At 46.8% G+C, this 26,793-nt stretch overlaps 1 protein-coding gene across 1 annotated transcript in view; it reads left to right on the forward strand.

The window, feature by feature from the left end:
* SH2D4B (SH2 domain containing 4B) overlaps nt 1–2,881 on the forward strand; it is an 83,213-nt gene extending 80,332 nt beyond the window's left edge. The window contains exon 8 of the mRNA XM_014555334.2: nt 308–2,881. Within this exon, the coding sequence (XP_014410820.2) occupies nt 308–400 (93 nt within the window). The 3' untranslated portion in view covers nt 401–2,881. The remainder of the gene's footprint in view (nt 1–307) is intronic.
* Nucleotides 2,882–26,793: the final 23,912 nt, after the last annotated feature.

Below are 26,793 nucleotides of genomic sequence, written 5' to 3' on the forward strand. Positions count from 1 at the left end.
CTGATTTATTCTTAGAGGAAACACTGAGGGTTGAACCTAGGACCTCATGCATGTTAAGCATGCACTCTACCACTTGAGCTGTATCCTCCCCCGGCAGCTTCCTTCTTATCTCTCCATACTTTTATGGATTTGTTTCTTTTTAAAAGCAAAAAAAAAATTTTCCTGTCATTTCTAGAAATCTGAATGAGGAGGAGGCAGATATATATATTCTTAGTCTTTCTATCTTGAACTGTTCTCTTTCTGGTGGATATTTATTTCCTTTTTCTGATTATAAGTGAATTTTCTTTTTTCTTTTTTTTCCTTTTAGGAGGAAATTATCACTGTTTCAGGGGGAGAGTTGCTGCAGGAACCCTGTGGACAGAGAAACAGCCCCCCAGACTACCATCTGTTGTTTGAATGATTTTTTTCCCTCCTTAGCAATGGGACTCCTTTGGGCATCCTTTTTTTGAACTCAAGAACTTCCCAGCTCAAATCCTTATGGCCTTCTGGAAGACCCACCACTACCCAGAGAGACAAGTAGGTTCGTATATTTCGAGGGATATGAAATACACAGTGTACGTGCTGGTGGTTCCTAACCCAGTGCCCAGGACAGAAATTGCTAATAGCTGATGCAACTCTTTCCTGAAAAAATTTAGATAGGACCTCAGAAGATGAAGCCTTTTTGTCACAGCTGCACTAAACTGAGTTCCTAGAGTACAAGGATCATATTTTAATAGTCCAAATACTTCCAGTGCCGAACTCTGAATTTAACATACGGTAGACAGTCAACAAACGTTTGTTGAATGAATACACTTCTTCTGAAAGTTTTCCAACACCCATCAGCAATGATTTCTAGCAAGTTATTTTCTATTTGCCACTGCTTATCAAGGCGTGGAGATTAGAGAAGAAATACTGTAAAGGACTTGCGTGGAAGACACAGATGCTGCGTTGTTAATGATGCTCATTATCCCTCTCATTGCTGTTATCACTGGAACCACTTAAGGCTTCTGAGCCGCAGCTCACAGAACAGACGACTGATCCTGCCCTGCCTTCACCTCTTCTTCTGCCGTCCCTCCTCTGTCTTGGAATCAGAGCTTGGCCCTGGTTCTGCAGCACTGAGGCAGTGGTTTCATGCATTCCTACAGATGTGCCTAAGACCCAGCGGGAATTATAGACCCAAGAATGGTTTGTGGACATCTGATAGGGCCTTTGTTCTCCAGGATGTGGCCCTCTGCATGCAGGTTACGCACATGATTGCCTCTGCCCTCTTAGTCCTTTTGGTTTTGATTCGCTGCCCATTTACTCTGGGTCTGTTCTTCATGTTAGACTCTCCCGGTGCCTCCTTGGTCGCTCTCAGTGGTGGTGTCTGTGCCTCCGCACAGCACGCATTTGTGGACGTACAGGGAGACAGCATGTGATGATGGAGCTATTACAGGCTCTAGAATCAAGCAGATGTGGGTGCAAGTCCCACCCTGAAGCTGACTTGCTTTATGACGCTGGCAGCGTTGTATTTGGTGGGAGTAAAAGGACGATTGGGCATCAGCCAACTGGTCCCCTCACGTGGGTGTATGAAACATCTCTTTATGTTCTACTTCACCCCTTGCCTCACCTGTTCCTTGGATCACCTTGGACACTTGTTTCGCGCCAGTCACCACCACTGAAACCAGTTCTACGTGGGCTCTGTTCTTCCCCACGTGTTGGTCAGCTTCACGTGAGCTTCAGCTGTTGGTGCCCTGCCACGCGTGGAGCGACGGGCCTCTCTTCTGCTGCTGCAGAGGCATGGAGACACCGTGCAACCCAGGAGAGCCGGGAAGTTAACTGCCCACGTAGGGAACCGTTGATCCCCGGGAGACAGGCTGATAGATCAGCTCTCGTCCCTTCCTCCTCCTGGAGGGGCTGTTCTGAGAGGCAGTGCCGAAAAGCCTGGCCTCTTAGAAGACAGTCCTGCAAGACGGAGCAACTAGTCCCGATGAAACCAAGCAGCGGCTGGAGCAGTGCCACACCCTCCGGGGTGCTTGTCCTCCTTGTCTGCTTCACTCCCCTTTCTCTCGCTCCTGCTCCCCCTGAAAGAACATGTGCTGCAGGCTGGGCCTTCTGGGGAAGCCAGGGGAAGGCCCCGTCGTGGAAACGTGTTTGGTAACATCAAGTTTGCATCTGGACTCCACGGCCTCCTTCCTGCCCAGCTGTCTCACGGGGCCCCTGAATGGATACAGGGAAGTGATGGAGGGAACTTGCTTTTGCAACTGTAAAGTGCTTCAAACCTAACTGACGATGATGATGATGATTAAAATTACCTTCTTTCTGTTAGACTCAGAGGAACCGAATTACAGTTTTGGCTGTGACTTACCAACTGTGTGACGGTACGCATGTCATTTGACCTCACCAAAGCTCGGTATGACCAACCAGAGAGTTGTCTGTAAGGCCATCACCAGGCTTTTCGGCAGCTCAGCTAAATGATAAACACGAAGGCTCTGTCAAAGGAAGGTACTGCCAGCCACAACCGCTTTAACAGCAAAACAGTTCCACGCTTCGCAGAGACGCATTTGGGGAATACGATGTGATGATTCTGAAGGTGTCAGAAGAAACTAAGATGAAGAACCTTCTTGTTCCAAAGCAGCTTTGAAAACAGACCAAGGTGGGCTGAGAGCCTGACTCCCCGAGCTGTAGTTCCCGTCACCCCTAATTAGTATGTGAGAGACAACAGCTGAGTCTTCCATGCCTAACGCATTTCTTTCCTTTTATTTGGAGCCTGCACTTTCTGCACGTCTCAGAGTTTAGGTGTTACCTGGCCTTAGAATAAATTCCTTGTAAGTTGTCCTGCCAATGAAATTACTGTCTGGAAAACTGCAATTTCATCTTAAGAGTTTTACTATGCTAATAAATGTCAAGATTCTTAAATAAAGGAATTGCCTTTTTTTTTTTTTCCCTGAGCCCTACACAGTCAGCCAGACACAGGACTCAGCAGAGGGGAAATTTACAGTCTATAGCTAGACAGAGAAGTTGTGAAAAACACTATGCACCTTAATGGAAGATAAATTTCAAGGGATGAAAGGGTAACTTGGGGTACTTGGGGTACAGATTGAGGAGACCCCTGTGTAGTGGAGTTGGAGAGTTGCAAACCTGGGGAGTCGGAGGAGATCTAAGGAGAGTGAGCTTAAAAAGGCTCCCAAGAGGGACTCCTTAGAAGGGACACGTGGACTGGAAGACCTCAGCGCCTGGGCACGTGCCCCCTTCTGTAGCCTTACATCTTTTGTTATCCTCAGGATAAATTTGGAGGCAGAAAGACCTTTGTTATGTGACCCTAGGCAAGTGTCTTCAATTCTTTGGGCCACTGTTTCTTCACAATGGCTGTCTCAGAGGGCAGCTGGGAAAATAACATGAGATTTTGTAATAACAGCAACGATTGTTTAAGCTCTGTGTGTGTGTGTGAGATTCTCACAACCATGCCGAGGGAGACAGTGCTATCATCTCCATCTTGCATGGGGGGAAACTGAGGCACGGAGAAGTCCAGAGCTTCCCCAGGGCCACTTCCTTCTCCGGGAAGTTGTGTGACAGCACTGAGATTCACCCGTCTGGCTTCGGGGTCGGCGTAGACCTTCCACGGCGCTTCTCAAGCTGGGGTGGGCGAACCAACACGGGCGATGCCCTTACACCGCAGAGGGTCCCTCAGCGGCTCTGCTGGTGGGGCCCGAAGCTGTGCATTTCTCGGCCCCCGGGCGCTGCTGATTCTGCTGGACTGTTGGCCGGAACGCAGAGAAGCTGCCAAGGCCAAGTTCAGCCTTTCTGTCTGTGTTTCTACAGCCTGAGAGCCAAGGGTGGTTTTTACATTTTCCGATGGTTGGAAAAAATTATAAAGAAGAAGAATATTTTATGACCTGTGAAAATTACATTAAATGTAAATGTCAGCAGTCATCAATAAAGTTTTATCGGGATACAGCCTCGCTCATTTGTTTACGTTGTGGCGTTGGCTGCTTATGGCTTGCAAAGCCTGAAATATTCACTGTCTGGCCCTTTACAGGAAAAGTATGCTGACCCCGGCTCTAAATTACGGTGCATTCGTGAGGAATTATCTCGCTCTCTTTCTCTGCTTTGTCTGAGTTCTACTCTTAGGAGAGTCTAGTATCAGCCCTTCTACTTCAGAGAAACCTGAGTAAATCTGTTACACATTCCTCTTTTTACTTTGAACCACATCTCATCCCGAGTAATCAAAAAGGAGGCTCGTTTCTTTGTTAACGGATTTTAACCAAGTGTAAGCAAGGACTTGCACAGTGCTTCACATGGGCGCGGACTCATCTACTTTCTAGAATTTGTCATACTTTCCTACATGCACTTCACTGTGTGTATGTCTGTGAGGTCCTGCAGGTCAGGCAGTGCCATTGACCTGTGTGTTTTATGGTGCCTAGAACAGTCAATGGTGCTGAATGGCATTTGTCACAGATTAGGGACAAACAAGCAGTGTGGATCTCAAAGAGCTGCTTTAACCTTCAGGGGAGCCCTCCAGTCGAAAATCTCGGGCTGAGCATCACGGCTGCTTTGGGCTGAAACCCTGAATTCACTACGTTCGGTTGTTAAGACGGATAAACAAACCAATGAGACTGACAAAGTCAAAAACAGTTCTAACAGCTAGTCTGAAATGGGGAGAATTGAAACAGAAATCACTTCTTGGCAAAACCGTTCTGTGTCTTGCAGAACGGATAAGCTGAACCAAGCCATGGCATGCAACAGGAACTAAGGTCTAACCCTTAAAATTAAAAAAAAAAATTTTTTTAATTGAAGTATAGTTGATTTACAACGTTATGTTAGTTTCTGGAGTACAGCATGGCGATTCAGTTATACATACACATATCTATTATTCTATATACCTATATATTCCTTTTCATAGTCCTTTTCAATATAGGATATAACTCTTAACCAGCTATGCAGACCTATGTTTTAATAGGACATCAGACAAACTGATCTAACAGTAACTCCACATGAACGTTTTATAACTGCATTTGTACCCTCGTCTCACAGGATGAGCTCATGGACTTGCTGGGCTGTGAGCACTTACCCAGGAAACTGTGGAACTTGGAGGAGGTGAGGTTGCAGAGCCAGAGCCAGACTCCAAAATGGTTGTGCCCGCTCCTCTGCTGAAGGGAGATTTGTTACCCTGGGGGCACCCAATGTCAGAGGCCTGGCAATCAAAGGGAACGTGTAGAGGGGAGCTGGAGGAGAAAAGGCCTCAAGAGCATCTGTGCTCTGTAGAAGAAAGGGGTCGTCAAGCTTGTCTATGATGGACCCTTAATGCATTGGCCAAGGGGCTTCTACCCTCCCTGGACACCCCCTCTTACGTCCCCCACCCAGATGGGAGGCGGCAGCAGGGTATACTGGGAAGAGTGATTCACTGGGGGTCATCGATATAAATCTGAGTCTAAATTGCAGAACAGAAGCAGCTTCCAGGAAGAGGAAGCAATGTGTCCCTTAGCAAAGGTATGGAGGCATGAAAGTCAGTATGTGTCTCCATATGTTCTAGGGAAAAGGCCTTAAATATGATCCACAGGGGTCCTTCAGAGCCAAATGTGGGCTCTGTGTGTATGTGTCTAGGTGTGCGCACGCGCACATGAGTGGAATCCTCAGCTTAATCTACCCCTCCCTTATCACACAGACTGAACATCTGCACAACCAAATTCATCATGAGACACAAGGGACACATTCTGCCCAGATTCTCAGTCATCAGCCAGATGTTTTCTGCAAGCCTTTGGGGCAGGAACAGTTTGTACTGATAACCTGGGTGTTGCCAAAAATTCAGCGTAGACCATCCATGACTCGGTTGGTTCCTCATCTATCTTTTCTTGACTCCTTTCATCAGTATTGCTGCTTATGCTGGCATGACTCTGGTTAATTTCTTTTTCATTCTCACATCTTCACAGGCTTTTGGTGGGTTCTTCCTTTTGGCTTGTGCTAATTGGCTGTCGTTACTGCTTTTCATTTGGCCCTTCTTTAATGATTCTTTTTCCCCTGGGTAACTGCTGGGCAGTTTGATCAGGTGGGGCCCCACCCCCTTCTATGAGGCATGTGTATTCTCTTCAGCCTCTTATTTCTACTGGTAGTTGATTGTTGAACAGAACTACAGAAAGCTCTGAGCTAATGAAGCCTCTCTCCTCATTTCCAGTTTCTCAGGATTTTTGAAAAGTAAGGAACACTTGTGGCTGAGAAGCAAACAAAAACAAACAGAACAACCAAAATATTACGCTGAAATACAATAATCAGTATTCTAATAAATGACTAAATCTATAAAAAACATCTGTGATCTAGTAGCCCAGAGCCTGACTCTAACACAGGTTTCAGACACTTTCCCCAAGTCTGCCCAACAAAATATTGTTTTCCATTAACCGCTTAGCAATTTGCTCAAAAGGCATGGAATCCCTGAACACGTGGGCCATCGGAAAACTAATTAATGACACTCTGCATTAGAAACACTCTTAACCTTAAAAAGCAGACGGTAATTCACAGCTGAAACAGAAATGCAAAACCCATGTTAGGAACAACTTAACTTTTATTACTGAGTACGTACCAAGGGAGGAATACTTTGTGTTAAAAGCACTTACCTGACGCGTCCATAAAACAATAGAACCCGGGCTGGGAGGTGCAGCTCACAGAGCCATTAAAGAGAAACCTTCAGTATTCACAATACAGATTTATGCTCTCAATTAAGCAATTCAATTATTGGTTTAAGGGAGGTACCATTTCTCCCAGCAATTTTAAAAGCCCCTGAACACTAATTTTTAACCAATTGCACTCAAAAGCACGATGGTGACTCAAAAGGGAGGAAAAGTTAGAGGCACATTTCATAGGCTCTCCCAAGCTTTTTGTCTTGTCTCTGTTTCTTCTTTGGATGGAATCATTTTTTTTCTCTCCCACTGAATATGTCATTTTTTTTTTTTTCACAGACGCTGGAGAACGGCCAAGAAAAGATCCAGGAGCTGTCGGTGTCCACATTAGTGGGGGCCCCAGCAGGAAGGAAGAGGGGGCCTCAACCAAGGGTCATTTGATGAGGTTTCACTCACAAAGGTCGGGGTGTAGGGGACCCACAGTGGAAAGTGCAGTGACCTGTGGGTTGGTGGCACCCCAGCAGTTACACCCCCCACCCCGACCCTCACGAGAAGGGAGGGAGCAGTTACGGCTTGAGGAGGGAGCTACACATACTGTTGGGTTTTGAGAGGGTCAAGACTACATCCGGGGACAGAGCCAGCGTGAGGTGACCTTGCAGGGAGGCAGCGGGGCAAGAAATAAATACACTGGCTTCACCCTCCTTCCTCCTTCTCATCTCTGTTGGGCGCCCCAGTGGCTGAACCAGCCTATAGCCAGAGGGTCTGAAACGCTTAGAGTGAACTACGTGGGTCAGCCGCACCCCAGGTGGAGGGGCCAAGAGTATATCTGGGGAGGAGGGCAAAGTTAGTTGAGGGTGTCCCAGTTTTCTTGTCAACTTTGAGTCCTCTCGCATATTCAGAGATAGTGTCTCTGCCTGCCCACCTGTCCCATCCGCCATGGTCACCTTCCCAGGTCCTCTTTCTCTTGCTTTGAAGGCAGAGATGCCGCCACCCTGTGTCTGGGCTGGGCCGCTGCACCTGTCTCCTTTAAGAGAATGGAGGCTGTCTGTTTCTGAGGTTAAGTGTCCCCTCTGTGGGGCACAGGACAGTGTGGACATGCTGTCTTTGCAAAGCTGATGACATTTACAATCTTCATAATTCAGCTAGCTGTGCAAGAAATCCAACTTTAATTTTCTGTAATTGAACCTAATTTATTTCAAGTTCCCATTCTCTAAATAAAACTTGGTTATTTCAGGTTAAAGTCAGTCATTTCACAACCCTTCTCCTTCCCAGGATGGATTTACAGCACTGGGGCCTTCTTGCTCAGGGGAGGTCACTCTTTAGTTCTATCCAGGCCTTCAACTGATTGGATGAGGCCCACCCACACCATAGAGGGCATTCTGCTTTATTTAAGGTCCATTCATTTAAGTGTCAATCTCATCCAAAAACATCCTCAAAAAAAAAAAAAAATCCAGAATTACATCTGGGCACATATCTGGGCACAGTGGCCCAGCCAAGCTGACACATAAAATTAACCATCACAGTGGCCCTTAACTCCAGAGCCCAACAGGAATGTTAAGCACTGACCTGCTGATGACACAACCTGGGCCTAATTGGGTGGTCCCTTCTCTTGGTGGTCTGCCACAGTGCAGGGGCGACCATCTGTGCCTCGGACTGGGACTCATCTCTCTAGCATCCCAAATAAAGCCTTTGTGAAATCACTCTACCCTCTTCTTGATCCTAAAGTAAGAGAGGGAGCTTGCCACCAGGCGCTGCTCCTTCTGTGAGGTCAGCCAATTCAAAGGCACAGGATTAAAAATAGCCCTCTCTCCAGAGTCAGCCTGGATGGATTCTTCTAGGGTCTCTGCTGTGAAAGCACATTCATTAGGGGCTTATGAGCCTGTCCAGTCCTGCCTTCCACCTGCTAGTGGGCGACGAGACGTGAGCTGCCGTAGCAAATCGCCCGTGTCCTTTGGGGATTTTATGTGACTTCAGAGCCATCTGCAGCAGCTCCAGCTTCCAGCCTCTTCCCGAGGGGATGGGTGTGGGCCGGCCGTGTCTGAGAACTCCCAGTGCTTGTTCACTTTCTAGAGGCAAGACTTCACGCCACACTGGATCCTTTCTCATGACAAAGGCCCCCTGACCTTGGGAACGCCACAAATTCTTTTCTTTGACAGAGACATTGTGGCCAGGACTTGCAAGATAATGAAGGGAAGGTAAGTCCCGATTGGAATTCCCTGACCTCTGCCTCTTGCCTGCCGTCAGGGTCTGCACTCATCTCTTGGCTTCATTTTGCACCCGGAAGCAAGATGCCCCTTCTAGCCACCATTTACTCATTTGGGGGGACATTTCCTCAATGTCTCCTAAGCTCCTGCCCTGGGTTGGGTGCTGGGGACATGGGGATATATCAGCCACAGTCAGTGCAGTTGAGGGGGTTCCCGGTCTAGTGGGGTCATGGGAGTAGACAGTGTCAGAGCTCCATCCCATCCACTCAGACCCCATTTCCCCATCACCGCTGTCAACATCATGCTCTCGATGGCTTGCACCTGCTCCTCCTCCTGGGGGACTGTTCTCGGGCACATGGAGCCACCTTCAAGGATGTGCCTGGGACTTAACATCTTCCTTCTCCAGCTCTGGCTGCCATTAACCCATGCTTGCTGGGCGCAGAGCCCAGCCCCCTGCCTTGGATTGAGCCAATTCTGAGGCGTCGTTTGCTCACCTGTGGTCCCCTGTGGGGATCAGCCTAAAGCCACCCTCTGCTTCACTTCTGCCCAAGATCTCCTCCTTGCTTGGCGGTCTCCCCTTCCTGTCCTGGCTCCCCACCCTCTCAATAGCTTCCCTGGAGAATTTCCTTCATAAATCCCTTGTGTGTGATTTCTCCTCTCAAGGTCTGCTTTTGGGGAGTCTGTTCTAAGGCAGTCAGAGAAACCTAGCCAGAAAAATATGTGATCAAGTTTAAGGGGTGCTGGGAGCACAGTTCAGGGATTCTGTGTGTGTGTGTGTGTGTGTGTGTGTGTGAGAGGGAGAGAGAAAGAGAGAGAGAAGTGCATCAGGGAAGTTTCAGAACCACCATGAAGCCAGACTTGTAGACCTGGATCTGCTGTCTTTCGGCCACCTGGCTCCTGAGCCCTTTACCTGCGTGGGTCTGGTTAGAATGCATGATTCCACCACAGAGGTTGAAAAGCCCACTTTCCCCAATCTCTGCCCTCCCGGTAAGAATGGCAAATCCCCCAGACTTGCCCAGCTGGACAGATCTGTCTGGGACTTGGCGTGGCCGCTGATGAGTCTCATTTCCTGGCTCGGTGCTGGCGGCAGTGTGGGGGCAGGGCCAGCCCAGTGGGGGCAGGGCACTGGTGGCGCTCACACCTGTGGCTTCCGGGCCGTGGCGGTGGCTGCAGAGAGGTCATCCCTGGACTGTTTTTCACTGACGTCTTGGCTGTGGTTCTGGCTGTGCTTCCCTCCATCCCCTTCCACCTCCTCTCTCTAGCCTTCTTGTGATACTGTCAGCTGCCTGATAGCCTCTGACACGTGATTTTACTGCATTCGTCACCCAGGGACAGATTCTGTTGCAACCAAGAGCCCTGACTGGTCCTTGAGTGAGAAGTTTGGGGAAAATTGAGGGGAAGGATAAGGGATGGGCATGTGAAAAGCCATGGGGGTATAAAAGGGGACCACCATGTGGGAGTTTGGAGTTATTGGGGGTCGAGTCAGGGATGGGCTGGAGAGGACCAATGTGGAAGGCTCTTATGGGCTTTGCCTCGAAGATGGGACTTTTACCTTGTTTCAGACTCTTCCTTAAAAATGTGATCCAAATGGGGGGATGGACTTTTGACACCTATTGATCTCTTTGATGTAAAATAAACTGCAGTGTATTTTATTTACAAACAAACGTTTCTGTAACACCTGCTGCCTCTAAATTCCTAAGTCCTTGAGTCCAGAACTAACTGTGGAAAAAGAGTCCCAATTTACCTTAAATTCTACTCCCTCTCACACAGGGAAGCCAGGTGAGGGGGACGATCGTTTTCAAAGCAGTTCACATTCTGTCTAATCTGGATGCATTATTTTCATCATCTAACTTTACAGATGAGGAAATGGAGGCTCAGATAACTGAGCAGGTTTTTTGAGGTGGCTCAGTGAGAGAAGCTGATGCTGGTATGCGAACCCAACCCTCCCAGCTCACAGCGTGAAGTCTCCTCTTCCGTGCTCCTCTGAAGATTTTATCTGCCGCTCACGTTTCAGTGTCTGCCTAGAGCACATGTGAAATACGGCTCCCCTCCAGTGTGGCAGTGAGGCATCAATCTTATTTCTTCTGTGTCTGTCCAGTTTGGATGCGAGAGAAGATGTACATTCATCAGGGACAGAGACCACTGTTAAGGATTCTGCTCTACTGACCAAAAGTCTCCGGGTTTACAATTATATGTAGATCTAACCTTGGCAGTGAGGGGCTAATAAATGAAACTATGACGTCCGTAAGTTTGAGATGCTATGATTTATGTTTGGATAAATCAAAAGTCTTTTATAGTGTCTAGGAGCTGAGGACATGAACCTTTTGGGAGAAAATTCACATAATGGTGACAGACACTATTTATAAACATCCATTACATGCCAGATGCCATCCTCGGTAGTAATATATGGTGTCTATACAGTCCACGCAAAATGCATTGAGGTAGGTGTGGACACGTCCATTTTACAGACAGAGAATTCAAGGTTCAAGATGGTTAAGTCCTTTGAGATAATACAGGTGGTAAGTGGAAAACTTGCGGTTCAGACCATTCTTTCTGACTCCAAAGTCCCTGCACTTTTCACCCACAGTCTTGCTACTCAAACTGTGGTCCTTGGACCAGCAGCATCGGTATGACCTGGGACCTTGTTAATAATGCAGCATCCCAGGATCCATCCTAGACTCAGGTAACCAGAATCTGCATTTAAACAAGATCCTCAGGTGACATCTGTTCATGTTAAATGTCAGGGCACCACTCTGGGCTCCTCTTCATATTTTCAGGGTCTTGTGGATGCAGTTCTTATGGCCACAGTCTCAACTGAGCATGAACAGGACAATGTCTCACGGAACATTCTCTTTTCCCTCTGTGTGAAGAACTGTTCTACTTTAGCCCCATATCTTATGCACAGGTTTCCAGACTAAAAGGGAGGGAGGCTTGGACTGTGATACTCAGCTTGGCCAGCAGAGGGCACCTGCAGCATCTGCCAAGGCAGCCTCCCCAGCAGCAGGGAAGACAGGTGGGAAGCTCAGACACTGGCAGTAGGGAGGGTGTATTGCAGGAAGTCACGCCACGGTGAAAAAGCCTTACTCTCTGCTTGCTTAGCCTGGGGGGTCTGGCTTTGTAGCGCAATGGCCCAGAAGTGGAGGGGTATTTGTCTGTGTGTGTGTTTCAGGGTAAGCGACGGCCCTAGCCCCCTGGAACAGCCCATGCACCTCTGTGCAGCCTGTAAACTGCATGGCTGCAGGGGCGTGTGGACAGGGGGCGGGGCCTGGGCTCTAATTCTGCCTTTGCCACGAACTCACCCGTGTGGTTTTGAGGTTTGGATTACTTTTCCTCAGCCTGAGTTCCCTCAGCTATCCGAGGGATAAGGTGCATAAGATCACCTCGGGTCTGTTCAAGCTGCAACAGTCTACGAAGTCATAATTAAAATGCTCCAGGAGAACACTTTCTATTTAAAAGAATTATTTTGTTAAACCAAACTGTGCAAAGCCAATTAACACTCCTTAATTCATCTGTTTTATAACTTTCACTTTTATTCTGCCTAAGGTTTTTTGGGGGGGGTAAAAAAGTGAATATTTAAAATATGAAACGAGATCACAACAAAACACATTTGAATACATTGCCAAACACCACAAACATCCTCAAATTCAGAAAGATGCTGTAACATTCCTACCAAATAACTAACACACCTCTGTCGTAATTTCATCTTCCTACATTTTTTGGCTTCATACTCTTTGACCATCTCTCTATAAAACTGTCATTTTGTAATACTTTTCAAACAAAGAAAAAGATAAGATAAGCTACTGTTTCCTCTAACAGCGCTGATCAAAATTTATGTTGTATTCTCAATATTTAGAATACATAAACCGTATGTCTTCACACAAGACATACTCACTGTGGTACTGCTACAGGAAAATGGGAGAAATTGTATTTCACCCAAGTCCCATCAACACAGACAAAATATGTAGTGCATTTATAACTTTTTACACTGTATTCTTGAGTCTGTTCTGGAGAGGAGAGAACTTCTATTTTGACTAAGTGTCATGGAGAACTCGGGCCTCCACCATCAATGGTATACATTTGATGATTTGAAGACTTTTTCGCAGATTGACTTCTGGCTCAGTACATTTTAAACCTTGTTTCTCCTTCACTCTCCATTGACTTCCAGGCGCAGTAGGGCATGTTCCTAGGGTGTTGGCCCTGGGGGTCCTGTACTTCCATGAGAGGACGTCTGAGTCAGCATATAGAGTATTTCTGGAAGGCGTTCCTATAATCCTGCTTTCTCCAAAGCTCTGGAGGGAATCTGGGCTGAGATTCCATTTCTGCTGTTGAAGGACTTTCTCTCGGGGTGGTGGGCAATGAAGGCCATGGGCTACAGGCTAAGCAAGGTTTTCATCTGATCTGCCCCAAAAAGGTGTCAGAGAAGGATGGGGAGACTGGAAGAACTTCCGTCACTGCTGTAATCTTTCTTCACCTTTTCTGAGCTGGTTCCAACCTCAGGGCCATTTCCCTCCTGTCCTATGAGTCCTCTGTTTTCCATTAACTTCGTTCTCATTACATTCCCAATGTCTGGAACTAAGAGTAGGCTTGGGGTGGAAATAGCTGCATCCCACTTTCCCCCTCTCACTTCAAACCACAGATTGAGGGATTAACATAAACGGAAGCTACTGGTTTGGTTATTCTATTTTTCTAGAGACGATTTCTCAGGTAGGTTTCCTCTCACCTGTGCTGGTGATTCTCTGCCTAAGTTTTTGTTGGTCTGTTTGTATTTTTATTTTTCATTTGTATTATTTTTTAATTGAAGTATAGTTGATTTACAATTGTTTGTGTTTTTAAATTAAAACTCAAATGAGGATGCAGAGAGCCAAATTTAGAGCAAGAGAAACTACAGGACTAATGATCTGACTTCTTCAAAAAAGAAATGGCATGAAAAAAATGATGGGGGGAGGGGAGTCATTTCTAGATGAGAAGAAACTTAAGAGCTAGATCAACCAAATGCAACGTGCGGGCCTGTTTGGATCTCCGCTTGAACCAATCACCTATAAAAAGGCCATTTGTGAAACAGGTAGGGACATTTGAACGTGGTCTGGAAATCAGCTGATAGTAAGGAATTTTTGTTAATTAATTGGCTGAGTGTGAGACAGTGATAGTTTGGATTTGGATTCAGTAAATGGTCCTGCCCTACTACCCACGTCCCCCAGCTGTAGGGGATTCACAGGGAAGGAGAAGGCAGGTGCAGAAATCCAGAGAGGCGATGACAGTGGCCTCAGCCCAGGGGGTGGGGAGGGCTTAGCGGGACGGGACTAACCATAGAACCATTTTTCTCTTTCCAGCTCTCCCATCATCTCCTCCCACCGCTATACCTTTTCTTGCCCATGGGCTTTACTTACTCCGTTGCCTCGTCTTAGGAAGGCCGCCTCTTGGCCTGACCCTTCTCTGTATTCCTTACCTCTGACCTGCCCCCTCTAGGAAGCTGTCTCCACCACAGCACACACTGCCACCCCTTCCCTGAAAGCCCACTGTATACCCTGAATTTACAGGCAGCGGACAGGTCAGCCTTCGGTCACCTGCTCAGCTCCCCTGTGGGGCATGGGGCTCTTTGAGGAAGGGCCGGACCTGGGTCTCACATGTGCTGCATCCCTCTTATTCCACCTGCTCAGAAAAGCTCGGCGGACTGAAAAGTACACCAGGCAAAGGTACTTTATCCTGGAAAATGTATCTGTATAGAGATGGGGTGGCCCCGGCCGTGCCTGTACCGACGGGAGCTGAGTTTGGAGGCGGTGAGAGCACCAGCTGGGAAACTGCAGGCCCCCTGGAGGATGAGTGAGGTGGCTCTATTTCATCACGACCCAGCCCTGATCGCGGCACTTCCGAGATGCTCTCCTGGATGACGAGAGAGGCATCCTGGTGGATGAGTGGTCGGTCTTCTCCACCGCGGTGGTTCTCAACCCCCGGCACACTGTAGCACCACCCGGGAGGCCGAAAAGTCAATCCACATGCACAGCCCTCCCCACTTCCCGCAAACAAAATCTACAGCGAGGTGGGGGTGAGGACTCAGCCATCTTATTTAAAAAGAACCCATCCGGATGATTCCAGATTGCAGCCGAGGGTTGAGAAGCACTGGACTGTGGCAATCTTTGCCCCACCACAGAGCTGGGGTTTAATGGAGTCATTTACAAAGCTGCCAACTGTTCCTTGTTGGCTGTGCCAGCTTATAGTTTGTTATTTCTGTGAAATACAGTGAATAATCCCAGCAGTAAACAAGGCAGGGTTTTAAAAAAATTTTTCTTTGGGGGGCAGGTAATTAGGTTTACTTGTTTATTATAGGGGAGATACCAGGGATTAGAACCCAGGACCTCATGCATGTCATATATGCTAAGCATGCACTCTACCACTTAAGCTAAACTCTCCCTGCCACAAGGGAAGGTTCTTAAAGCCACATGCTTCAGGAGAAATTCAGAGCAGTGGGGTAGAAGCCTTTCCGCAGAAGGGAGAGGGGCTGGACAGTCATTTCAGAGGCTTTAACGCTCCCTCTTTGGGAAGAAGGCCAGAGCAGGGGTGAGGAGGACAGGGCGCAGGAGGAGGGGAGCCTGAGGCAGAGCATGGCCCCTTGAGATTCGCAGTTCAAGGAAGAACTCAGTCTGAGGAGGACTCGGCTGCCTGAGGTCCCCAGCCAACTGCGTCTCTCCGCCTTGGGGCTAACGTGTCCCTCTCCCTGGGAGCCCAGATGAAGGCCTCTGTCCCACTGCAGGTTTGCCCAGAGGAGGTGAGCTGGTGGGGCGTGGCTGGGAGCCGAGCAGGGTGGGTGTGGGTGCCCTCTGTCACCGCAGCAGTGGTCTCTCTCCCTTGAAGCACTTGCTACCCTGTGTGACCACTGAGCGGGTACAAGGGATAAATTACTCACAAGATACTCAAGGTACAAAAGCGACACATTTCCTAATTTTTCTAAATAATATAAAATCCAGCTCTGAGGTTCTACTCACAAGGTCCAGCCATTCCTGAGTTCTCCTCAGACAAGCGCCCACAGTGGCTGCCGGTTTCCTTTTCTTTGCAGCATCTGCTAATGACGTTGCTGCTTCCCAGGGAAGGCCACTGTGATGGTGATCCGGTTCCCGCTAGGAGCAGAAACCGGAACCGTCCCCCACTGCAGTCCATCTTGAGGGGCTGGAACAACACTTCTGACAATCCCCAAGGTTCAAAGCTGCAAACTCCTCCCCTGAGACTAACCGTTCTCATTGGAGGCGCCTGGGGAACTTCACAGTCTGATGCCGGGCTCTCACCTCCAGGTTCTCTGATTTAATTGGTCTGGATGCAGTTTGGGCATAGTGACGCTTAAAAGTTCCAGGTGATTCTAACTTGCAGTTAAGGCTGAGAACCACTGCCAACCCAATTTCTCAAGCCCAGCTGCCTGCAGGGGGTGAGTGGTTAACATCAACACAGGACTTCGCATCTCCCACCCACCCCAATCCAGTGTCTTTAAAAGCCTTATGCAGGCTGGAAACAGTGGCTGCAGGGTGGCCCTCAGTGGCCAGTGTGGGACCATTCGACTGGATTTTTTTTTTACATTAAAAAAGTTTTTATTTAAGTGTAGTCAGTTTACAATGTTGTGTCAATTTCTGGTGTGCAGCATGATGTTTCAGTCATACATATACATACATATGTATGTTTTCATATTCTTTTCTCATTATGGCCCAGAATTGTTCAAACAAGAGCTTACCCATGTGGACACCCAGCAGGTAAAGGAAGCCCAAGACATCAGAAATGACAGCCCTGGCTATCGCTTCAGGGGATGAGACAGTTACTTCTAAACTCGGTTATAGTATATTTCTAGCCAGTCATCCTGCTACACTGATTAACTTGTCCATCCACCTTCAATGCCAGTTCCCAAGACCAGGACCACATCTGGGAGTTCACTGCTGTGTTGATTCTTAACAGGGCAGAGGCTGGCACTCAGCCAATCACTGTTGTAAGAACAGATAAATGCCTGGATGGGTGGGTGGTGGATGGATGGTTGGATACATGATGAATATACGGATGGATGAATCAGAATCACTGCCTCCTGAGAGGTTCTGGAAAACCAGCTTCTTACTCAGCGTTTATAGTTCTTTTCAAAAGCCAGAATTGGTGAAGGACATGTGAAAACAGAGAAATAGATAAATTCAATTATAAAAAAGGCCAGAACCTCTGAGCTCTGGAAAGTTTTATTTTAGCTGTTCATATGGTTGCAATTTAAGATTTTAGAAGATTCGCCCCCTCGCCAGCCTTTCTATCTTGTGACGTGCAGACCCCACGCCTCAGGAGTAGAAAGACAGCGCATTCTGAAGAAAGCCGCCAACTTCAAAGAGTGACCTTTCAGATACAATGATGTGTAAGAGAAGGAAAAGAACACCGCAATGAAAAGAACAAGATTTCTTTCTTTCGTTCTTTTCCAGCTACTTTTTTCCCCGGAGGGAGTATCTTTGAGGTGCTCTTTCCGGCTCTATTGTGAAGGCCTTCTCCCTGCAGCCTGTACAGAAGGGAATCTCCCAGGGCAGGGACGCCTCTGAGCTGGGGTGTGTGTGGGGAGGGGCGCAGAGGATGCGAGGTGGCTGTTGTCGACTCCTGTCCTGACCTGGTTTCATCCCGCCTGTAGCCTGATCAGCCCCTCGCCTCTCCCCCTAGTCAGTGAGCAGGAAGCAGCCCGCCCCCTGCAGCACCGGGTCCCTCCCCCAGGGGGAGCTGGCCCCAGGCCTGTCTGTCGGACCATGGCTGGGTGGCTGGCAGGTTCTCTTGCTTGCTCTCTGGAAGCTTTAAAGAATCTGAGGTTGGCCAGGCCCACAGGGCAGAGGGGTGAAGAGTTCCATAGGAACTCCTGCGTCAGTAGTCTGTCCCACACCCTGCCCCCTGACCCTTGCCCAGGCAGGGACTGAGGCCCCTGAACCCTGTTTTCAGATGTTGTCGTGAACTGTGCGCCCATCCCTGGTGGGGAGTCAGTGCTCTACCCCCGTTTGAGGTGCGAGTTCGCCTGATGATGTCTGAGGCGTGCCCAGCGTCGAACCTTTCTAAGGAAGGAGGCAGTCAGCCCTACTGCCTCAGTGCACACAGCGCTGGATGCTTGTGCCATAAAGACACCCACGAGGGGGGTCTTATTTTGAGGTTGTGAACTTTCTCTGTCGGGGGCCTGCTGTGGGCTAGGCTCTGGGCTTCACTCGTTTTATTTTCTTTAATCCTCACAACAGCCCCGCAAACGACTCAGTCACTGCATCTCACAGAAGAGGAAACAGAGGCCAAGGTCATACAACTAGTAAATGAGAGACTCACGCTCAACATCTTGGCGTGTTTGAGGCAAAGCCCAGCGACAGACACCCACGGGCCCTGCTGAAATTTCCGAGGCTCCGCGGGGCAAAGGTTGGGGGAGGAACGCGTAGCAGGACACCGACCTTGACAGGCAGGGCCAGGAAGAACTGAGCCCCCCACCCCCCCCACCCCGAGTCCGAGACGCACAATGAATGCAGACAGGTGGGCTCAAGGGCCTATGAATTTTGTCTGCAGTTAGTTAAACAGGAATAGCATCCGAAATGTGAAGTCTGGGGCAAGGTTAATAGATGGAGCTGAAAGAACACTGTTTTGCTCCCCATTGTCTAGGGGAGGGGGCACCAATTCATGGACTGACTCAATTTGGATGGAATACAATGGATCATTAAATAGACCCCCGGGGACAAAGGATAATTTAGATAAAATACAACGAGGTCTAACAGGAATAACTCACAGATTGACCCAATTTTGGATGAGTCATTAAATACACCCTGAGACAAACTATTATTTATATACAATAAAGTGAAGTTTAACAGGAATAACTCCCAAGTTCACCTTGAGGACCACACCACCAGGGGGACGGGACATGTTGGAAAGGGCGGAGCTTTAGGACCTGCCTGCGAAGGGCTGGAGGGTTTTAGTCTCAGTGCTCCTGAGCATCCAAATGGAGATATGAAGTAAACAGTTGGATGTATAAGCCGGAGCTCAATGGAAGTATCTGAGCTACAGCTAACGTGGTTGGGATCACAGACAGAGGGATGTTATTAAAAGCCAGGGTTAGACAGAGGAAGTCTGAGGTCCTAGAACAAAGCCTGGGCACCCTACCATTTGGAGGCATCCAAAGAGCCTGAATTAACAAAGGACACCAGTCGGTATCAGCCAGTGGGGGAGGAGAACACTAGATATTTTGGGAAAGACTCTGGTAAGCTATCTATCTACCTAGCTACATACCTACCTACCAGAATGGTTAAAGGTGTCAGAATCATAAAAACAAGAGCGTTTGAAGGAAGAATAATTACTAGTATTTAATAGAATGCTTAATATGCATTGAGACTTATGCTTGCACTGTGCACAAAACTGTAAGCTCTCTTCTCCTGTAAATTCTCCATTTTATAAAAACCACGAACATTTAGTAAGTGCTTAATATGAGTTAAGACCGGTGTTCAATTATGCACAAGACTCTATGAGGTATCTTTTCTATTAGATTCCCCATTTTACAGAAGAGGCGTTAAGTCCTAAGAGGGGAGCATAACTGGACCAGGGCCACGCTAGATTCCCTCCCCATCGGTCTGACTTCAGAGCCTTTGCAGGTACGCACCAGGCAACACGCTTCCATCTGGGCACTGGGGACGGAGGAAGGAGTGAGGGGTCCTTAGTGAAGACAGGAGGGCCACCATTTGGAAGCAGATGCAGAATTGCTCTATGTAGCAGCAGGGGCAGGGCTAGGGCCCAGCCTGGTCTGCTGAAGGTTTCATCTGACACAGGGACGACCCCAGTGGCCAGGGCTCTCGGAGTCAGGCGCGGGGCTGTGGGAGCTGTTTTGGCTGGTGAGCCACAGGCACAGGAGGTTGGACGTCTGTCTTCGTTCCAGTTCACCTGCGGCTCCTCATTGTGGGGCCCAAGCTTTGTTTCCTTCCGTGCTTTCTGAATCATAAAGTGCGATCCAGATGCCACAAGCCCTCACTCCTCTAAAGGTTTTATTCTGGTGTCTTCAGTTAGCTGCAGTTGGCAGCACTCCGCATGGTTGTGGCCACACAGCGCTGGGCTGAGCGCTAACTACGTATCAGGTGCTGTGTTAGAAATATCTCAACAACCCAATGAGGTGGGTATTATTATTCCCATTTAAAGACTGGAGGAGGCAAAATGGAGACAGCAGCTACTGTGTTTCTCTCTGAGAGACATTCTACAAAATTTGATTATCCGCAGCTCCAAACCAAGCATGGCAGCTGGGCTAGTACCTAATTCTTAAGCTTGCCCATGCATGGAGGAAAATGGGATACTGAACGCTTATAAGACATTATTGTTGGAGTGACTACACAGCGAAATTTACCTGACAGCTCAGCAGTGAAATTGCAGCTAATTAATTTTGCCTGAGTTGATGGAATCCTCCTCATTCTTAATCCTTTCTCTGCATTTTGCCTAAAGATGAGTGAGGGGGATACGGATGGAAATGTTGTCTGTAACCTGCAAAGTAGCTTCTGTGTGTGGCCACCTGGCATTTCCTCTGTCGCTCACACTGGGTGTTCAAGCACAGACATTCTCTTCTCATGGGGGCCTGGTTGGAAAGAAAGCTGGAGGCTCTTAGGGGTTTCATTCTTTTACAGCAGGACTGCAGAAGAACTGAAAATAAAATCAGGAGTCTGGAGAAGGAAGGGCAAGGGGATTTAAGAGTCCAGCTGTGCAGATTTGGTGGAGAAATTCAGAGAATTTTTTAAAGCTGGAAAGGTTCTTAGAAGTCATCAATTCTATGCCCTATAAAATTGCAGCAGTCTTTGAGTAAGTTTGGATAGAGCCCTGGGAACCTGACCCAGAAGGGGCAAGTTAGGGCAAGGACCCCTGGGGCTATTGTCCGGTGCTTGGTATGACCCAAGGGTTGAGGGTGACATTTGAAAATGATCTGTGGCTGCAGCAATGAGGAACAGCATCTGATCACAGCAGGCCATTAAAATCTGACTGAAGCATAACTGACCATATCTAGATGCTTTGGCTGGTGGAGGGAACCCTGTTAGCCAATGTTGGAGTTCCAGTTTGGGGTGCTGTACCTCCCTAGGTCTCAAGCTTAGGGAGTGGAGCAGTAGGGGTCTATCCAACTGTGACTGCAAGTCCCCAAGGCATGCCAAAGTTCCCATGGGGGAACCTTGTAGAATGTTTTGCTGATCCAAGCTAGGACCCTTCCCAAGCCTAATGCATATCTCAGAATTCTCTTTTCTTCTTTTGCTGCACCCTCTCTTTTTCAGTGTTCCCACCTGCCTTTCTGCTTCATAGCCTGGGCAGTAATACGAAGCAGGCTTCTTGTTTCTCTCCATTCTTGCTGGTTTGGTCACTAGTCTCTGCCCCCCTGGTAATGCCAGCTCACAAGGAGCTGCATTTCTCAAAATAAGGGACTTGGATTTAGAAGTGTTGAAGAACCACTGAAGGCTTTTTTCCCCCATTAGATTCTTTATAATTTAATAACTTTTAATTTTATAATAGTTTTTAGAGTTATAGAAAAAAATTGCCACTATAGAACAGAGAACCTCTGAGTGCCCCACACCCAATTTCCCCAGTTATTAACATCATACATTAGTATGGTACCTTTGCCACAGTGATTGACCCCATATTGATATTATTATTAACTAAAGTCCATATTTATTCGGACTCCCTGAGTTTTTCTCTAATGTCCCTCATCTGTTTCAGGAACCTATCAGGGATATGGTATTACATTTAGTTGTCTCCTTAGGCCCCCCTTGGCCGTGACAGTTTCTCAGACCCACCAAAGGTTTTTACACAGGGATGTTGGCTGGTCAGATTTGAGTTTTGGAAAACTGGCTCTAGAGTGATGGAAGGCAGGTGCTCTCTTAGAGGTGGGTCTCAGGGTATCTGCTGGCGTCTGTGGGGCAGGGATCTGGGGAGTGGGCTACGCTGCTCTCTGGGTCAGGGCCATGCTCTGACCCTGCTGAAGCACTGTCAAGAAATCTATTCCTTTTATCTGGGTTTTTAGACCTCTTAGTATATAGTTTAACTTATTGTCAGTTCATTTATATGATGTCCATAGATAGTTCCTGTTTCATTCTGTTCTGTTTATCTTAATTTTCTCCTTTTTAAATCTAAAAAAAGACACAAATGAACTTATTTACAAAACAGACAGACTCACAGACACAGAAAACAAACTTATAGTTACTGGCAGGGAAGAGGGTGGGAAGAGATAAATAGGGAGTTTGAGATTTGCAGATACTAACTACTATATATAAAATAGATAAACAAGGTCCTACTGTCTAGCACAGGGAACCATATTCAATACCTTGTAATAGCTTATAATGAAAAAGAATGTAAAAAGAAATCTATGTTTGTATATGTATGACTGAAACATTATGCTGTACACCAGAAATTGATACAACATTGTAAACTGACTATACTACAACCAAAAATAAATTTAAAAAGTAAAAAACTTTTTCTCCCTTTTATCTTGATTAGACTTGCCAAAGTTCTATGTTACTAATTTATTCAAAGAACTAGCTTTTGCTTTTGTTAAATGTCTATTTTTTATTATTGATTTCATTTATTTTTGTTTACCTACATTATTTTCTGCTTTCTTATTTATTTGCCCTAATTTTTGCAACTTCTTGAATTGAATGTTTGCATTTTATTTTTATTTGTTTTTCTTGATAAATCTATGAATATCTGAAAAGTTCTGCTTCCACTGTTCCACAAATTTTGAAATGGAGTGTCTTGTTACTGAGTTCTTACCTATTTATTAATTTCAGTTACGATTTTTTTAGCCCTCAGTTTATTAGTAACATGTAATCCTGTTTCCTGATACATAGGATTTTGAACTTAACTTTTTGCTGGTAATTTCTAGTGTTATTGTAATATGAGTAGAGAACAGTCATCTGTGATAGTCAGTCCTTAGCATTTATTGACATTCATGGCTTAATCCATGGTTATTTCTTGGTGTATGTTTAAGGCTTAATTAAAAAGAATGCATACGCTATATTTATTGGGTATGAAGTTCTCTATATTCAATAATTGCATTATTCAGATAATCTATATTTTTACTCCTTTTTATTGCTTTACTTATCAGTTTTTGGGAGGGAGTATTAAATTTTCAGTTGTCATTGTTGATTTATGTATTTCTTCTCACAGTTCTGACAGTTACTGTTTCGTATATTTTGAAATGACATTGTAAAGTGCATAAATATTCCTAACTGTATTTCCTTACTCTGCTACTGATGCAAGAAAACGGATGTGGGGCGTGAGGAGGGCCTTCTCCCAGGTCTCGACTGAACCCCTGGAACGTGCCCCGCCAGGTGTGGGTCCTGGCTTTGCGCAGGAAAGAATTCAAGAGCGAGCCACCGCTGAGTAAAGGTAGATTTATTTAGAGAGATGCATACTGCATAGAGTGTAAGGCAAGAGAAAGGCAAGGAAAGAGGCGTGGGAATTGGGTGCTCAGGTTAGAGTAAAAGTAGGTACACACTCCATAGACAGAGTGCGGGCCGTCCCCGAAGGGGAGGGAGCGCGCAAAGGGCCACTAGGCTTGTGTTGCCAGGTTTTATGGGCTCAGTAGCTTCACATGCCTACAGGTGGGATCAATCCAACTGCCCGGGGGCAGGGGCTGGGGTTCCCAGGGACTGGGCCTCCGCCCATTCTTTGGCCTTTGGCGGTTAGCCTTGGGGCTGTCATGGCGCCTGCGGGCGTGTTATTGATCACGCTGTTACATTGAGCACATAATGAAGCTCAAGGTCTACGAGAAGTTAAACCTCTTCATCCTCAAGGCCAACTGGGAGGTGAATCTTCCACCATTTTCGTGTCAAACTGCTGTCATTCCTTGAGTGGCTGTGCCCGGCCCTCTTCCCTCCTGTCTCACTGTTCCTTTTGATCAATATATAACATTACTTTTCTTGTTTTGAATTCCATTCTGTCAGGTGTTAAGATTGCCCTCCCAACTTTCTTTAGCTTCATATTCGCCTGGTGTATTTTTCCCTCATTTAAGATTTTTTTTAAGCTTTTCTCTATTTTTTGGTTTGAAATGTGTCTAAGACAAGACATTGGTGACTATTGTTTAATGAATCCAATGTGGGAGTCTCATTTTACATTCGTAAGTTTAACCATCTTGGTTCTTTATTATCATTAGATTAGAAATTATTTCTGCCATCTTATGCCATATTTTTCTGTTTGTTGTGCTTTTCCTCTTTTCATTGGGTAGGTTCAGTTTTTCTCTGCTGATGTAAAAGCCATACATTCTGTTTTGCTTTTGTGGTTTCCTTCTCTTGTCTAATTGAATTGGCTCTTCTCCCCAGGAGTGTAAAGTGAGAGCAGTGAAACGGGCATCCTTGTCTTGTCTCTAACTGCAGGGTAAATGCCTCCAGGGCTTTCCATTAAATGTATGTATGCTACAAATACCCACATTCTCTCTATTCTCAAAGTTAAGGGTAAAACTCATATTCCCCTCCTCACTTCACCCCAGCGCACTTAGAATTTAACAGTCACTCACTTTCAGACTTGCCAGGCTTGATAACATGGCTTGGAGTCTTTCGGAAAGAGCACACCTTAGTATAAAAATGTGTCTTTTCTTTGGTTGTTGCTGCAGAAACAGTGGTGTATTAATATAATAATTGTGAAATAATGTAGATGACATATTTAATATTAAGTGCTTGTGGCAGAGGCAGTTAGTTGTTTACCCCAATATCCTTTTCCATTTCACAGAATCCTTGGTTTTTAGCAGGGCATGCTGCTGCGCTGAGTAAAGACTACACTTCCCATCTTCCTTTGCACTTACATGAGGCCTTGCGATTCGGTTCCAGGCGGTAGGACTGAGCGGCACTGTTGTATAATAGTTCCTGGCATGCGGTGACCCTTCTTCCTTCTTTGCTTCTTGGAATATGGATGTGACAGCTGGAGCCTCACGTTGGAACAGGAGCAGGAGGGCTGTCCCCTAGGAATGGTGTGACTAATGATTCTGTTGACACTAACCCAGCCCCAGCCCGCTAACCTGCAGACACTGAAACAAGAGAAACACAAGCATCTCACTGGTTTAAGGCCACTGTCATCTTGTGTCACTGTTAATCGCAGGTGAACTTAATTCTAACTGCTATGGTTAGGATTTTGGGTGCTCATTTCTTATTGCCCATCATCTTATATTTATGTATATATTTATATTCAGTCTGGAAAGCTTTGGTCCTTGAATTAGTCAGATTTAAGTCTGAATTCTAATTTTCTCACTTATTAATAAAACTAGGAATAATTTCTATTTTTAACCTTTTTTTTTTTTTTTGCAAATGGCTAATTCGCATCTTGCATGGTTGTTGTGAAGTTAAATGCTTATAAAGTGCTTAACAGAATGGTTGTCATATAATAGCCACTTGATGTGTTTTTCTGATCATCTTCTTCTTTGTTGCAGAATCATACCCTGTGCTTTAGAATAACATTCAAAAATATTTTCCATAAAAATCATTATATTTTGGCATTGAGTGACTTACCCCATGATTTCTGCCCCACTCACTAGCTTTTCTTGATCTTTTCTTTTTCCTGTTAGCCTCAGGGTAGCTCGTGCCATTTGCTAATACTTAGGATGGGGGAGGGAGGATCTCAGTTGTTCCCACCAGCTAACAGCCTCCATTTTTCCAGGCATCCCCAGGTCTTCAGAGGAACATCAGGGTTTTTCTTCTGCAGGAGTGAAGTCTGGAATTAGCATAGCACTGGGTTCAAAGTCCGGCTCCTGGGCCTGGTCCCAGCTCTGCCATTGACTCACACTGTGACCGTGGACTCCACTTTCCCCTCATTGGGCCTCAGTATTTTCTCTTCTGTAATGTAAGAGGCCAGGATCATAATACTGGCTTCTAATCAACCTCTGGTTGGCAAGGTTCTCTGGAAAGGGCAGAGGTGTGCTTAGGAAAATGCATCCATGGCCCTGATTCCCATTTCTGTTGGAGAGGAGTTGGGAGAGGGAGGCTCAGGGAGAGGACAGAAACAGGATGCTGGGAAGGGTCCACGCGCTGAGCATCAGATGGGACACGTACCTGCTCCAGGTGTCAGTGGAGCACAGCTCTGTGGCATGGGTGAGGCCAGCTGGTTTAAGGCTGTGGTTTCTGATGCATGAATAGGGCTGCATGTGGAGTCTCTGTAGCCAAAGGCAGGGGCTTCTAGGTGCCGCCAGCTTCAGAACACAGGCAATTCTGGGCAAAGGCAACTACGACCTGCGGAGAATGCGAGCAGCTCCATTAGACACTGTCAGGCAGGGGCGCCTGGGAAGGAGCTTCAGCAACGCAAGGAGCTCGCTTGGCCGGGCACGTTGTCCCCCCACCATCCTTCCTAGTGCCTGCTCCCCACTCCCTGCCCAGGACTGGTAATCTGTGGGATTTGTGGCGTGTGCTGCCATCCTGGTGAAGGCACAGATGGAGGCGCAGTGAAGCAGCACCGTTTGTTTTTTGGAAGCAACAAGACAGAAAACCTTGTGTCATTTTAACAAAGAAGAAATGAAACAGCAGGCAATTAGGCAGGAGTGTATCAATTAGTGAGCCAGAAAAACGCTTTACAATATTTTGATGATTCAACACTGTCAAACAAAAACAAAATTAAAAAAAAAACCCACCCCTAAAACAAATATCAGAAAACCCACAGAAACCGTTAAATAATCACTTCATTTAAATGCATTTAAAACACATGGAAACGGAAAAAATCAGAGTGATCTGTTTGGTAGGGAATAGAGTTAGTACAACGTGACTGAGTCTCCATTTGTAAATGGAATACAGTCACACCAATGCCCCTCCTGGTCCCCTTTCCACGCGGCCCCCCTCTGGCCGACAAACTACCGTGACCTTCCATCCACACCGTAGCCTGGAAAACGTGGCTTAGTCTTCAGGCATGTCATCTGGGCACGGAGAAGTCACCTAACACACATTCCCTCCCGGGCTCTGACCCCGTGTGTCCTTCCTCAGCCGGGTCTGCACAAGTCAGTAGTTGTAAGGGAGAGAAGAGTGGCCTTTGGGTTGAACACCAGCTTTGACGCACACTAGCTGTGTGCCCTAACGGAA

This window comes from Camelus ferus, chromosome 11 (assembly GCF_009834535.1).
Source record: "Camelus ferus isolate YT-003-E chromosome 11, BCGSAC_Cfer_1.0, whole genome shotgun sequence".
NCBI lineage: Eukaryota > Metazoa > Chordata > Mammalia > Artiodactyla > Camelidae > Camelus > Camelus ferus.